The sequence below is a fragment of the Heteronotia binoei genome, chromosome 18, assembly GCF_032191835.1.
Source record: "Heteronotia binoei isolate CCM8104 ecotype False Entrance Well chromosome 18, APGP_CSIRO_Hbin_v1, whole genome shotgun sequence".
NCBI lineage: Eukaryota > Metazoa > Chordata > Lepidosauria > Squamata > Gekkonidae > Heteronotia > Heteronotia binoei.
The window spans coordinates 49,298,246-49,312,361 of record NC_083240.1 but is presented as its reverse complement, the minus strand read 5'-3'; the positions used below and the strand labels follow the sequence as shown (position 1 = coordinate 49,312,361).

The following is a 14,116-nucleotide window of genomic DNA, read 5'->3' as shown; positions in this document are numbered from 1 at the left end:
TGGCAGATCCTTGTGCTCTGAAGGGAAGGAATTGGCCTCCTTAAACCCAGACTAGCCGGATCTCCCAGTGGGATTTGTTACAATTACGCAGGGCCTGCGAAATGCAGCTCTTTGTCAGGTTTAGCTAAGTGTCAGTCAGACAGACTTCTCTGATGAAATATAGATAAAGTTTATTGTAAGCTGCAAGCAAAGCTCATTCTCACGACAAGGAAATAACAGTTACAGTGCAGATAGATATAGCCTAGGTTAATGGTCATGATGAGGTGTCAACATCTCCCACCTGAACTCCGTCCCCTCCAGAGTCCACTCAAAACATGTCTCATCACAAGCAGTCTAGAGATGCAGCTTCTCAGAGTCTCCAAGACCAGGCAAGTCAGAACAGTGTACTGGCCAGGGGGGTGCAGTGTCAGGTGTCATGGCAACGAGATAAGTGATTTGGCCTAGTGCAGCAGGGTGAGTTATATTTTATGCAAAGCAGCATTAGTCATAAGTCTTCCCGCCCCCCACTCCCCACAGGACTTAATATATGTGAAATCAGAATATATAATACCAGAATACAGTTACACAGAGCATACTATAAATGCAAATACATGGCAGAAATAGTATGATTCCTGGCAGCTGTTCTACCAGGCTTTTAGTTGAGGTAGCAGGCGTCCAAATTCTTCCAAGTTTGGCCTTCTCTGCTGCTAGCCCTGGTGTCAGGAACAAGACCCCCCTGACAATGGTCCACTGGATGGTTGTTGTTCTCTGACTGTTGTTGGGATTGCTAATGTTATTGCCCTGGTCTTATTATCCTTGCTTATTAATAAGTTCATAGTAAATGTCGCATATTTGGATTCCACTTAATACTAATTGTGTAGACTTGATTTTAGTTACTAACAATCACTAGACTTCTTTCTGAATGTTCAGTGTGTTATGTGATGTGGGATGCTTCAGGCTCGCAGGTGGAAAGAGGCTTCAGGGAGACAACTCTTATCTGGTCTCCCTGGACAACGCTGATGGGCACCAGCTGAAGAGAGGATTTGGCCTTGACTGCTGAGGCCTGAGAAAGAACTGTGTCTTATTATTCCAAGAGACTTTCAAAAGACTTTTGGCAGGCGTGGGAAAGTGAGTAGCTGTTGTCCTCTTCTTTATTGTTGTTCAGTCGCACAGTCCAACTGTTTGCGACCCCATGGACAAAGTCACGCCAGTCCCTCCTGTCTTCCACCAAAATCTGCTCAAATTCATGTTTGTTACATCAGTAACACTGTCTAGCCATCTCCTCTTTTGCCGTCCCCTTCTTCTTTTGCCTTCTGTCTTTCCCAGCATCAGGATCTTCTCCAGGGAGTGCTCCCTTCTCATTTGGTGGCCAAAGTATTTGAGCTTCATCTTCAGCGTCTGACCTTTCAGGGAACAGTCTGGGTTGATTTCCCTTAGGACTAAGTGATTGGATTTTCTTGCAGTCCAAGGTACTCTCAAGATACTTCTCCAGCACTACATCTCAAAAGCATCTATTCTTCTGCACTCGGCCTTCCTTATGGTCCAGCTTTCACAGCCATACATTACTACTGGGAATACCATCGCTTTGACTATACGGACTTTTGTTGGCAGGGTGATGTCTTTACTTTTTATTATACTGCCCAGGTTCACCATAGCTGTCCTCCCAAGGAGCAAACGTCTTTTAATTTCATGGCTACAGCCACCGTCTGCAGTGATCGTGGATACCAGAAATGTGAAGTCTATCACTGCTTCCATGTCTTCCCCTTCTACTTGCCAAGGTGTGATGGGGCCAGATGTCGTGATCTTTTTTCTTTTTTGATGTTGAGTTTCAAGCCTACTTTTGTGCTCTCCTCTTCCAGCCTCAACAAGAGGTTCTTTAGGTCCTCCTTACTTTCTGCCATTAGAGTAGTGTCATCTGCATATCTGAGGTTGTTGATGTTTTTCCCGACAATCTTAATTCCAGTTTGTGCTTCATCCAGGCCATCATTCCGCATGATGTACTCTGCATATAAATTAAATAAGCAGGGTGACAATATACATCCTTGTCGAACTCCTTTTCCTATTCTAAACCAATCAGATGTTCCATATCCCATTCTGACAGTTGCTTCTTGACCCTCATACAGGTTTCTCTGGAGACATGTGAGGTGGTCTGGTACTCCCATCTCTTTAAGGACTTGCCACAGTTTGTTGTGATCCATACAATCAAAGGCTTTAGCATAGTCAATGAAGCAAAAATAGACGTTTTTCTGATACTCCCGTGCTTTCTCCATAATCCATCGAATGTTGGCAACTAGAGGATCTCTAGTTCCTCAACCTCTCCAAAACCCAGCTTGAACTTCTGTTAGTTCCCAATTGACATACTGCTGAAGCCTAACTTGTAGGATCTTTAACATGACCTTGCCAACATGTGAAATGAGTACAATGGTGCGATAGCTTGAACATTCCTTGGCATTACCCTTCTTTGGGATTGGAATATAAACTGATCTTTTCCAGTCCTGTGGCCACTGTTGTGGTTTCCAAATTTGTTGACATAATGTGTGCATCACTTTAACAGCATCATCTTTTAGGACTTTGAATAGCTCAACTGGGATACCATCATCTCTGCTCGCTTTGTTTTTAGTAATGCTTTCTAAAGCCCATTTGACTTCACACTCCAGAATGTCTGGCTCAAGGTCATCGATTTCCCTGTTGTCTGGGACATTGAGATCCTTCTTGTATAATTCTTCTGTGTATTCTTGCCACCTCTTCCTGATCTCTTCTGCTTCTGTTAGGTCCCTACTGTTTTTGTCCTTTATCATGGCCATCTTTGCACAAAACATTCCCTTGATTTCTCCAATTTTCTTGAATAGATCTCTTGTCCTTCCCATTCTATTATTTCCCTCTGTTGCTTTGCATTGTTCTTTCAGGAAAGCCTCCTTATCTCTCCTTGCTGTTCTCTGAAAATCTGCATTCAGTTGTGTGAATTATATCTGCCCACTAATCTCTTTGATTTGATCCAAAGTACATTTCCAAAATTCTTTTACATAAGGACATTCCCACCAACAGTGCTTATAACAAGCAATTGAATCACAGCCTTTCCAGCAATAAGGATTTATTGTTGATTTTAGGATTTATTCTATGTAAGTTTGCAGGTGTCCTGTACCAGCTAATAATGTAAATGTTTGAAATCGAGTATTAACATTTTTGAAGGTTAGCAGGAGATTGCCATATTTTGTTCCAGTCTTCTGCCAGTAGTTCTCTACCGCTATCCATCTCCATTTCTTTTGGTATTCTGTTTGTGTATGTATAGTTAATAGAATCTTATATAATTTAGATAATAAACCTGTTGTACTACTGGTAAAAGTTTGCAGAAGTATTTCAAATTCTATTGGTGGTCTATAAATGGAGTCCCATATCCTTCTGGAAGTTAGAAGGTGATAAATTTGCAAAAATCTAAAGCATGGGATGGTAACTCCTAACTTATCTTCCATTTGAGCTTAGTAAGAGGAGATTTTTTATCTATAAAGTATTTGATTCTTGCCATTCCAGCCCTTTTCCATTTTATTATAATACTTTGTTCTGAACCTAGAATAAATTTTGGTTTAAAAGAGGTTGACACTTATCAATTACTAAGTGGTTCCTATATTTATCCCATATTTTAATAGAGCTTGCTAAAAAAATGTTCTGAGTTGAAGTTGGTTTCCTTCCTTTTGGAAGATTCCATATATATTCTGAGAGTGTTAAGGGAGATGCCAATTGATATCATCTTCAGGCCAATTGATATAATCTTCAGCCATTAACAAGCGTATAACTGTTACTAAATTTGTTGCCTCATAGTAGAGTGCCAAGTCCAGGATATCAAGTCTTCCTTTATTTTTAGGTCTTTTTTAATGTTTGAAAGCTTATCCTATGAGTTTTGTTGTTCCAGAAAAAGTTTAAAAGAGTTTTTTGCCATTGCTTAAATAATGTTTTCAGTATTACAATTGGAAGAGATCTAAAAAGATACAAAAACTTTGGAGATATAAAACTTTTCACTAAGGAAAGTTTATCTGCCTAAGAAAAGCCTCTTTTACTCCCAATTGTTTAATTGTATTTTGATATCCTCTATCAGACAGCTATAATTAAATTTTATTAATCTACTAAATTGTTGGCAGGATTCTCCCATTCCTAAAATACGTCACAATCTGATCACTGTATTTCTATCAGCAGCTGATACTGCAATTGCAGCAAAATGAAAGGAGAAAATTCCTCCAACGATCGCACGATGGGACTCCAGGATTTGGAACTGCCTTCTGATAGAGAAAAATCTTAGATTATTCAGAAGCACAAATGTTTCAATCTAATTTTGTGGAAGATTGGCTACCAGTTTTAGACTATATTGTAAACAACAAGGATTTAAGTAATACTTTTTTAGCTAATCATTTTTAGTTTTCTTGTATACTCATAGATAGAATTGTTAAATGATCCAAAAATTATTCCAGTTTGCATAAGGTATTGTTATAATGATTTCCAAAAAGCAGTTGCTATAGTAACTGTTCTGTTAATATGGCAGTATCTTTTTTTGTTAATAGAATCATAGAATTGGAAGGGACCTCCAGGGTAATTAATCTAGTCCAACCCCCTGCATTATGTTTGAAAATTAAATAAAATGGGGGGGGGGGGGGAGAACAAGTTTTATTAAAGGTATAAACTTTCATATGCATGTACACTTCTTTAGATATAGGGATCTGTATCTGAGGATGTGTTCTTGCACATGAAAGCTTGTACCCAGAATAAAACTTCTTTGGTCTTAAAGGTGCCACTGGACTCAACTTTGTCTTTCTGCTTCAGAACACAGCTTTCTACTTGAATCTATAGGGAAATGTTGCATGCCAAGTCAGACTGTTGGTGTATCTTGCTCATTCTTTGCTTTCTTCTGGGAATGGCTCTCATCTCAGGCGCATCATTAGAGGAGACTTGAGTCAGTCTCTGGTTCCCAGTGGGAGCTTACAGTAGCCTCCTCTACTCCCAGCAGCAAGTGAGGAACTGTCCCAGGCCTCTGCTGTGTCGTGTCTAAGGGATAATCTTGTGTCCCTGGTGGGGGCACAAATGGTTACCCTTGTGTCCCACTGCCAGCAGGAAATGAGAGGTAGTTCTAGACATTTCAGGGACCTGAGAGGAAATGTCCCATTCCTGGTGGGAGCAGATGGACTAAGCCAAGGCCACAGACCTCAGCTAGACTTGCCAGCACAGCACTGGCATCCACAGGTAGATTGAGGCCTTACCTGATCACCATAGTGCTAATGCAGCAGCATAACTTCCATCATGAACTGGAAGTGACGACATCCAGTTGGTGTGACGCTCTAGAACAGGGGTGTCAAACATGTGGCCTTGGGACCAGATCAGGCTCCCAGAAGGTTCCTATCAGGCATGTGTGTGTGTGTTGACTTGTTATGCCAGGGCTCTCCTGGGTGCAACTCTCCCTTTTCTCTGTATTCATGCCTTCATGATCCAGTCTTTCATAATAGGAAAGCAATGTGAATTATTTAGATGAGGAATAACAAGCCAGTGAGGTGGATTAGGCTGAGAGTGTGTGTGCAGACTAAGTTCACCCAGCACATTTCCTTTATAGACTGGAGATTTTAAGTAAGCTGATACTGACCTCTATACATTGCTGTCCCTTTATTCTTGCACTGCCTCATGGTAGTTGTGGTTAGTTCTCTGGGAAGACTATAGTTTTGTAGACAAACATATAGCTCTCAGTCTGTGTCATGGTGCCTTCACATGTTCTTGACCAGCACATGAAGCAACTTATGTACAAAAGCTCACAATGCCCAGCCATTTTGTGTTTTCCTCTGGGTCTTAGGCTCAAAGCATTGACCATAAGATATCTGTAATAAATGTCAATAAATCAAAAGTAGGTTTCCAACTTACAGATACACACTTGAACAGCATGCTCAAGATTGCTACAGCACAAACATTGTCTCCAGATTCTGATGCAATAATTCAGAGCAAGAGGTGTCAGTTACCAGAGACTGTTAAATAAAATATTGCAAAAGTGCTAATCTTTTAAGCATGTTCTAAGTTTTAAAAGAATCTTTAATTGTATTTCTCTGTGTCCTTTATAAAGTTTATATCTCTTCTACCTAGAATTACATTTTATGATGCACATGGCCCAGCCCCACAAGGTCTCGTTTATGTCTGATCATTTATGTCCCTCATAACAAATGAGTTTGGCACCCCTGCTCTAGAATTCACCTCAAACTCTTATTATTGAGCCGTGATTATTATTGAGCTGTGAACCAAAAGGTGATTCCTCCAGCATTGTGCCAATGTGATGACATCATTTCCCATTCACATCAGAAGTGACATTGCAGTACTGGCATGATGCTACAATGACTCCCTCCCCCTATTTCCTCCCTGCCTCCCTTTTGAGGAGTGGCAGGGTACAGAAGGTTTCAGCTGAGGCCTAGTCAGCTCAAACATCAGCAACAAGACTGACTCTGTTGGCCACATTTGCTTCGATTGTCCTAAATTCTCCGAATTGAGAGATGAATTGGTTGCCCCATTATTTAATCGGAACTCTTTCTCCAGAAACAAAATCATCCTGGCTACTCAAAGACAAAGATAAAAATGGTGTTCTTGCCTGGCTCATTGGAGCCTGAAAGACTGAGTTTGGGGACTTAGGAACAGAAGGCAGTAAGATCCAAATCTCAACAGCCCTGCTCCAATCACAGGCCCCCTGCTCATTTGAATGACCCAATAACGTGCTAGCGCGGGAACCCAGTATTGTATATAGTTGGCCCAGCGGGCCCTGTTAGAGTCCAGTTAGTGCAGCCACCGCCATGCTGTACTCAATAAAGAGCTTGTTATCACTACCACCTTGCCTCTTCAATGCCTAAGAACCCACTATATGCCAGCAACTGGCACTGCACCGCGCTTCGCAGCAGCTGCTTCCAGCTCAGCGCATCACACCGCCACCGCTGAGAAATGTCACCAAGTCAGTACCTGAGATGAGGGAAGATCGAGCATCCAGTGCCTCTGTGCCTCCTCCTGACCCTCCACCGACGGTTCCCCACATGGCCAGCCCGCCCAATCCACAGGAGTTTATCCGGGAGTTCAACCCTGAGCAACCGGAGCAGTGGGAGAGATGGGAAAAGCGGCTGAACTTCTTTATCCTTTACCATAAAATTATGAATGAAGAACAGCAGAAGCATCTACTGCTCAGCTGCTGCGGAGAGGACACGTTGGAGCTGGCGGAAAATTTGCTGTCACCACTGATGCTGCGCAAAGCCACCTACAAGGTCATTGTGGAGAAGCTGACCAACTACTTCTCACCCTGGCCGACCCGCATGACTCAGCGCATTGAGTTCCACAAGTGGAACCAGAAGGCGGGAGAATCAGTCACAGCTTTCCTCGCGGAACTCCACCACCTTGCTCGTGAATGCGCATTCGTGAGTGTTGACGAGGCCTTGTTAGACCACTTCGTAACAGGCCTCCATGACGAACAAATGCAGGTGAAGCTGGCAGTCAAGAAGATCCTGACCTTGGAAGACGCCCTGAGTGAAGCTGCTGCCTACAAGAAGTCACACAAGGAGCAGCACTTAACGGAGCACACTAGATCGCCAGCAGCTCCAACCCCGAGGACTCCAAAGACGACGATGCCCTCAAAGTGCACCAGGCTTTACTGAAGCGCCCACCACCACGTGCAACAGAGACAGATGTCAGTGACCCAAGGCTGCGCCAGTTGCAGAGACGCCCACAAAAGACATTCCTGCAAGTACCGTGACGCCATTTGCCATCCGTGCAGCCGGACCGACCATCTGGGATGAGTTTGCCATTCGAAGCTGTGGCGGAACCGGCCCAATTCTGCCTTCAGACCCGGTCCCATCAACTCCCTTTTGAGTTGCCAGCTCCTGAAGAGAGCTAATCTTCTTTCCACCACTAGGGCATGCTGCCACCACCTGTTCAATTTAGGGGTCCCTGACTGAGAGGAACAGGGCTCCCAATCTCCCTTGCCAGTTCTGTGACCTCAAGGTCCTCTGCCAACCCAACACCTGGTTAACACAGAGACCAGAGTCCTTCTTTGGGAGACTCCTGGAGGATTGGCACCCTTGCCAACTGTGTGCCTTCCCCCTTTCCCTGGACTCCCCTCTTGGAGTAGCATGGTCTAAGGCAGTTGGGGAACCTGTGTGGTACAGAGGGATTACCTTTTTAAACAGACAAAATATTTATTTAAAATTTATAACTATATACTGTCAAGCATGGGAGTTTCAAGTAACCAAGCAATTGATGAATACAAAGTCTCAGTTTATTGATAATCCATTGTTGCTTCAAGGTGGAACACTTTGAAAGTGATACAGAGTTGACCATAGCATGGGATTTTAAGGATTACATCAAAGAGCAAAGGAGAGATATCTTAAGGACATAGCAAGGATTACAACTATGCAAACTACTATCTCGCGGTTGAAACTTCCCTCGGTCTCATGCATTCTTGCTACAGTTGATAAACAATGAATGGGACCTGTTCAAGGGAGGCGCCTCCTTTCCCTCTATCATCAAAGTTACTGCATTCCTACATTTGCTACTCCAGGGTGGGAAAAGGGAAAAGGAGGTAAGAAAGTAAAGGGGGGGGGGTAGTTTTGATATGCAGCTATGGGAACAGAAAGAAAGCATGAAGGAAAAACAAGCAGAATTCAATACTGTATAAAATTAGCATGCTTGACATATACAGGCATTATAAAATAGTGAACAGAAGAACTTAATCAAACTAAGGAAAAACGCTCCTTCTTTCCCTAATATATACTTGCCCTGACCATACCATCCAGAACCGACTCACCAGTCTCCAAGACTCAAATCAAACTGCTTTTCCCTCCCAAAATCTATCATAAAAAACCCAGTTCCCGCCCAAGAACTGGTTTTCCCTCCTGCAGCCTTCTGGGAAACCAGCCTAAAAGACTTCCTGTCTCTCTAGGAGGCCTCCTCAGAAGTGCTGCTTCCAGACAGGAGGGGAGGGGGAAGGAGGAATAGACTAGGCCAAAGCCTTGCCTAGAGTTTTATAGACTCCTCTAGCCAACTCCCAGATAAGCACAGGCCTAAAATAGTGTTTCCCTACAGAAGTCATCGCGGCATGGGGGCTCCGCATGACAGAAAAATGTCTGCCGCTGCGAGGTCGTGTTTGCAGAGGACATTCAAGCACTCACCACAGTGGGGGACCAGTTATGCCCATATTTCCATGCCTTCCCCTGATAAGTTCAAGGTGACTGTACTCATTGAAGGCAAGCCCTGCAATATGGAGGAAGACCCCGGGGTGGGCCAGACAGTCATCTCAGCCCGCACGTTCAGACAACTGTGCCCTGGGAGGGAATCCCAGCTACTTCCTTCCCCATTTATGGACCAGGACTTTCAGAAATGGGAGGTCACAGTTCTAGGAGTGGGGGCTGTCAACGAAAAATACAGGCAGTTCTCAGGCAAGTTTCCCCTAATTGTGGTGAAGGGAGACCTGTGTAGTCTGCTGGGGAGATCTTGGTTCGAGGCCCTGGGGATCTAGGTCACGGGGATCCATCAAGCCTTCTCAGGGACGGACTTCCAGAGCGTATGTGAGGAGTTGTCAGCCATTTTTGATGGCATACTGGGGACCTACATAGGGGCTCCGGTAACCCTGGACCTGAACTCGAATTTGCAGCCCATACAACTGAAGGCCAGGCGAGTGCCTCTGGCACTAAGGCCAAAGATAGATGAAGAGTTAGACTACCTAGTGGTGCAAAGGGTTTTAGAACTGGTAGCAAATGCAAAATGGGAGACCCCGATTAAATGGGACTACCTAGTGGTGCAAAGGGTTTTAGAACCGGTAGCAAATGCAAAATGCGAGACCCCGGTTAAACCCAATGGCAGCGTCCACATTAGTGCAGACTACAAATGCACTATTTGTAAGGCCATGCATATCTGGTCCCCGTAGTCGGTCACATGCTGGCTTCGCTGGCAGGAGCGAAAAATTTTGGGAAGCTGGATTTGGCACAGGCTTATCAGCACAGCTCCCCGTAGATGCCGCCATGCGGAGGCCAAAACCATTGAACACACAGGGGGGGCATTCTGGGTCAAGTGGCTGCAGTTTGGGGTCAGTGTGGCCCCGAGGATCTTCCAGAACTTAATAGACTCTCTCTTAAAAAGTATCCTCAGGGTCCAACCATTCTTCGATGATGTGCTGATCGCTGCAGCCACCGAAGAGGAGTTCACCCTGTGCCTCTGGGCCATGCTACAGCATTTTGATGGGGTGTGCTTCAAGGTCAAAAAGGAGAAGTGCATGTTGGGGGTTTCCACTATTGATTTCCTGAGTTACGTGGTGGATGTAGACGGAATCCACCCAGCCAAGGACAAAATTAGGGCCATTTGCGAGGTGCCTGCCCCCACAAACAAGGCAGAATTACAAGCTTCCTTGGGCCTCCTAAACTTTTACCATGCCTCCCTCCCCCACAAGTGGAGCCCTTACACAGGCTTCTAGACAAACGGGCTCCATGGGTTTGGGGTCTACGGCAAGCCTCCGTTTTTCAAGCAGTAAAAGACTTACTGACTTCTAACAGCTTTTGACAAGCGGCTGCCCATCTTTCTGACCTCCGATGCTTCCCCATACGGGGTGGGCGCTGTATTGGCCCACGTGCTACCAGATGGCCGAGAAGTTCCGGTAGCCTACTACTCACAGACATTGCAAAAACCAGTGCGCAGTTACGCGCAGATCGATAAGGAGGGCCTGGCCATTGTGGCAGGGGTAAAAAAATTCCATGACTATCTGTATGGCTGGCCCTTCACCATACACACGGACTACAGGCCCCTCCTTGGTCTGTTTGCCCCTGACCGCCAAACCACAAATGCTATCTCCGTGGGTCTTGCGGTGGTCCATTTTCCTCACAGGGTACTAGTATCTCCAATACCACCTGGGGAAGGCCATGGGTGACACCGACGCCCTGAGTTGCCTGCCGCTGCCTTCCATGGATGCTGATCCAGCCCCTGCACACCAGATCATGGCTTTGGACACCCTGCTGGACCGCCCAGTGCATGCCAAGGACATTGCCCGTTGCTCCAGGAAGGACAAGATCCTCTCCCGTGTTTTGGACTGGGTGTGGAGGGGATGACTCATGGGCCAGGAATTTGCTGCTTTTGCATCCCGTGGGGATGAATTGTCTGTACATAAAGGTTGTCTGTTGTGGGGGAACAGGGTGGTGGTGCCCCCGGTGTTGAGGCAGCGGGTTCTCACAGCACTGGTTATGACTTAGGTTGGAAAAACAGTAAGAAGTAAAGTGAAAAACCTTTCTGCTTGCAGGTGTGTTTTAAGGTTCAGGTATATACCAGGGGTATAGAGCCCCATGGCGTAGAGTGGTAAAGCAGCAGTACTACAGTACTGTGTTCTGAACTCTCTGCTCACAACCTGAGTTCGTTTCCGGCAGAAGCTGGATTCAGGTAGTCAGCCCAAGGTTGACTCAGCCTTCCATCCTTCCGAGGTTGGTCAAATGAGTCCCCAGCTTGCTGGGGGGAAAGTGTAGAGGACTGGGAAAGGCAATGGCAAACCACTGCGTAAAAAGTCTGCCATGAAACAACTGGTGCTTGAACAGGGGACCTTTCCTATACACCAGGGGATCTGATCAAAGATCCTGTGGTAATGAGTTCCATAAGTTAATTATGTGGAGAAGTACTTCCTTTTGTCAGCTCTATATTTGTTGTCCATCGATTTCTTTGGGTACCCAGTTTACAGCAATGGAATAAAAAGTTCTGTCCGCATTTTTATTCTGCATTTTACTCTGCTTTATTGTGTCCCATCTCTGCTTGTGACTGACAATATTTCTCTTTTTGTTTAGAGCTGACCCATGACCTCGAAACAAAGGAATTGGAAGCCAGCCATCAAGGTAAGGTGGAATTTCTCTGTGAAATAACAGGAGAGAGGTGATTTTGCATCCATAGGAACAAAGAGCTTCGAGACAGAACTGGTAGCTCTATAGTCAGTCCTCTGGATCAGTTTAAACTACAACTACACCATTTAATATTTCACAAAGTGTGGGGAAATGGGATTTGTAGACCCCCATTTCTTCCCACACAGGAGTGCATGAGTGAGATACAAAACTGTCTAAGTCTCCTGCCCAGCAAGTCTTCTCTCTGCTGCTGGAATCACAGTCTCTCCCCCCCACACACACACACACTGGCTAGTCATTATTAGGGCACACACCACCTGAGAATGAACACCTAGTTGCTTTGCTACTGACAAGAACACCAGGGAGTGGGGATCAACCACTGCACCCAGACTTCTTCAGATACATAGATATGGAAGTCACCAGTCTATATCTAGGTAGAGGGTGAGCTGTACATTAGTAGACCAGAAAACACCAAATATCGCCCTTGCGTAATGAAGCATCCGCCCTGGACCCATTCCAATCCGGTTTCCGCCCAGGCCATGAGACGGAGACGGTATTAGTCGCCCTCACAGATGACCTAAGAAGGCATCTGGACCGAGGTGAGTCAGCACTGCTGATTCTTCTTGATCCGTCAGTAGTATTTGACACAATCAGTTATGATCTATTGACTCACTGCCATTGCCGGGGTGTGAGGGGTAGCCTTGCAGTAGTTTTCCTCCTTCCTCTGGGGACGAGGACAAAGGGTGATGCTTGACGAGCAGACCTCCCTGCGACACCCACAGGGAGCTATTCTCTCACCCATATTATTTAACATCTATATTCGCCCCCTTGCCCAGATTGCCCAAGGTTTTATGCTGATGACACCCAGCTCTATCTGCTGATGGACAGCAGATCATCTTCCACCCCTGAACAACTGTCCAAGGTGCTAGAAGCCATGGCTGGATGGCTACAGCAGAGTCGACTGAAGTTAAATCCAACTAAAATGGAGGTGCTGTACCTGAGTCGAGGGAGGGTGGGTCCATGCACCCAGCTCCCAGCCTTGGGCAGTGCCGCTCTGGTGCTTGCCCAACAGGTGAAGCGTCTGGGGGTGATTCTGGATGCCTCCCTCTCCATGGAGGCCCAGATCACAGTGGCTGCTGGGTCTGCCTTTTTCCATCTATGGCAGATCAGGCAGGTAGCACCATACCTGGATCCCAAGATCCGGCTACAGTGATCCATGCAATGGTCACTTCCAGGCTGGACTACTGTAACTCGCTCTATGCTGGCCTACCCCTGAAACTGATCCGGAAACTGCAGTGGGTGCAGAATGCGGCAGTTCACTTGCTGACTGCATCACCTATACGGGTGAGCATATGGCCAGCGCTCTGCAGCCTGCACTGGCTGCCTATAGAGTACCGGATCCGCTTCAAGGTCTTAACTTTTAAGGCCTTGCATGGCCTGGGACCAATATACCTGCGGGACCATCACCTCCCATATACGCCCTGGAGGTCGCTTCGTTCGGCCTGCCAAGATCTTCTGATCGTCCCCGGCCCAAGAGATGTCCATCTTCCCTCCACCAGGGCCAGGACATTTTCGGTCCTGGCCCTGACCTGGTGGAATCAGCTTCCTTTGGAGATCCGGGCCCTACCTGGCCTATTGGCCTTTTGCAGGGCCTGCAAAACGGAGCAGGTCTTTGGATGAGGCAGCGGGCATCTATCTGTCCATCGATCAGTTGGCCTCCCCCTACTGCCCTACTGCTTTGCTGCTCCACTGGTGCTGCATTGTGGAACTGCTTGCGCTATGCCATCTTGCTGAATTGTTTTGCTGTACTCGATGGATGCTGTAATTAGTTTTATTATGATTTTATTGTGATTTTATTTTATTTGATGTACTTCGCTTTGAGCCCCCAATGGGGGAACGGGTGGAATATAAATAATAATAATAATGAGTACAATGTACTAAGTATCTCCAACATATAAATAACAATGTATTAAATATCTCCAACACATAAATAATACATCTCTTGACAAACATATTAATTGAAATGGGAAACATAATGATCGAGAACATACTTTATGCACAGTTGGCGAATAGATTTTGAGTGTTCTATAAGTCTTTACATATTTTTTGGAAGCCTGGAACTGAAATGGAATTTGGTGGTTTGGTTTATGTTATTCTGAATTGTATTTATTGGCAACAGTGTGTATTTTGAATTTTTCTAATAAGTAATACAAGTGTTTTGTGTATTATTTATGTGTTGGAGATATTCAGTACATTGTTTTCATTACACAAGGGAGGGA

General features: G+C 45.4%; 1 protein-coding gene across 1 annotated transcript in view; it reads left to right on the top strand.

Moving 5' to 3' along the window:
* Window positions 1-14,116, top strand: part of CCDC92B (coiled-coil domain containing 92B) — a 74,419-nt gene that overhangs the window by 29,259 nt on the left and 31,044 nt on the right. The window contains exon 3 of the mRNA XM_060259482.1: window positions 11,787-11,834. Coding sequence (XP_060115465.1) covers window positions 11,787-11,834 — 48 coding nt within the window. The remainder of the gene's footprint in view (window positions 1-11,786; window positions 11,835-14,116) is intronic.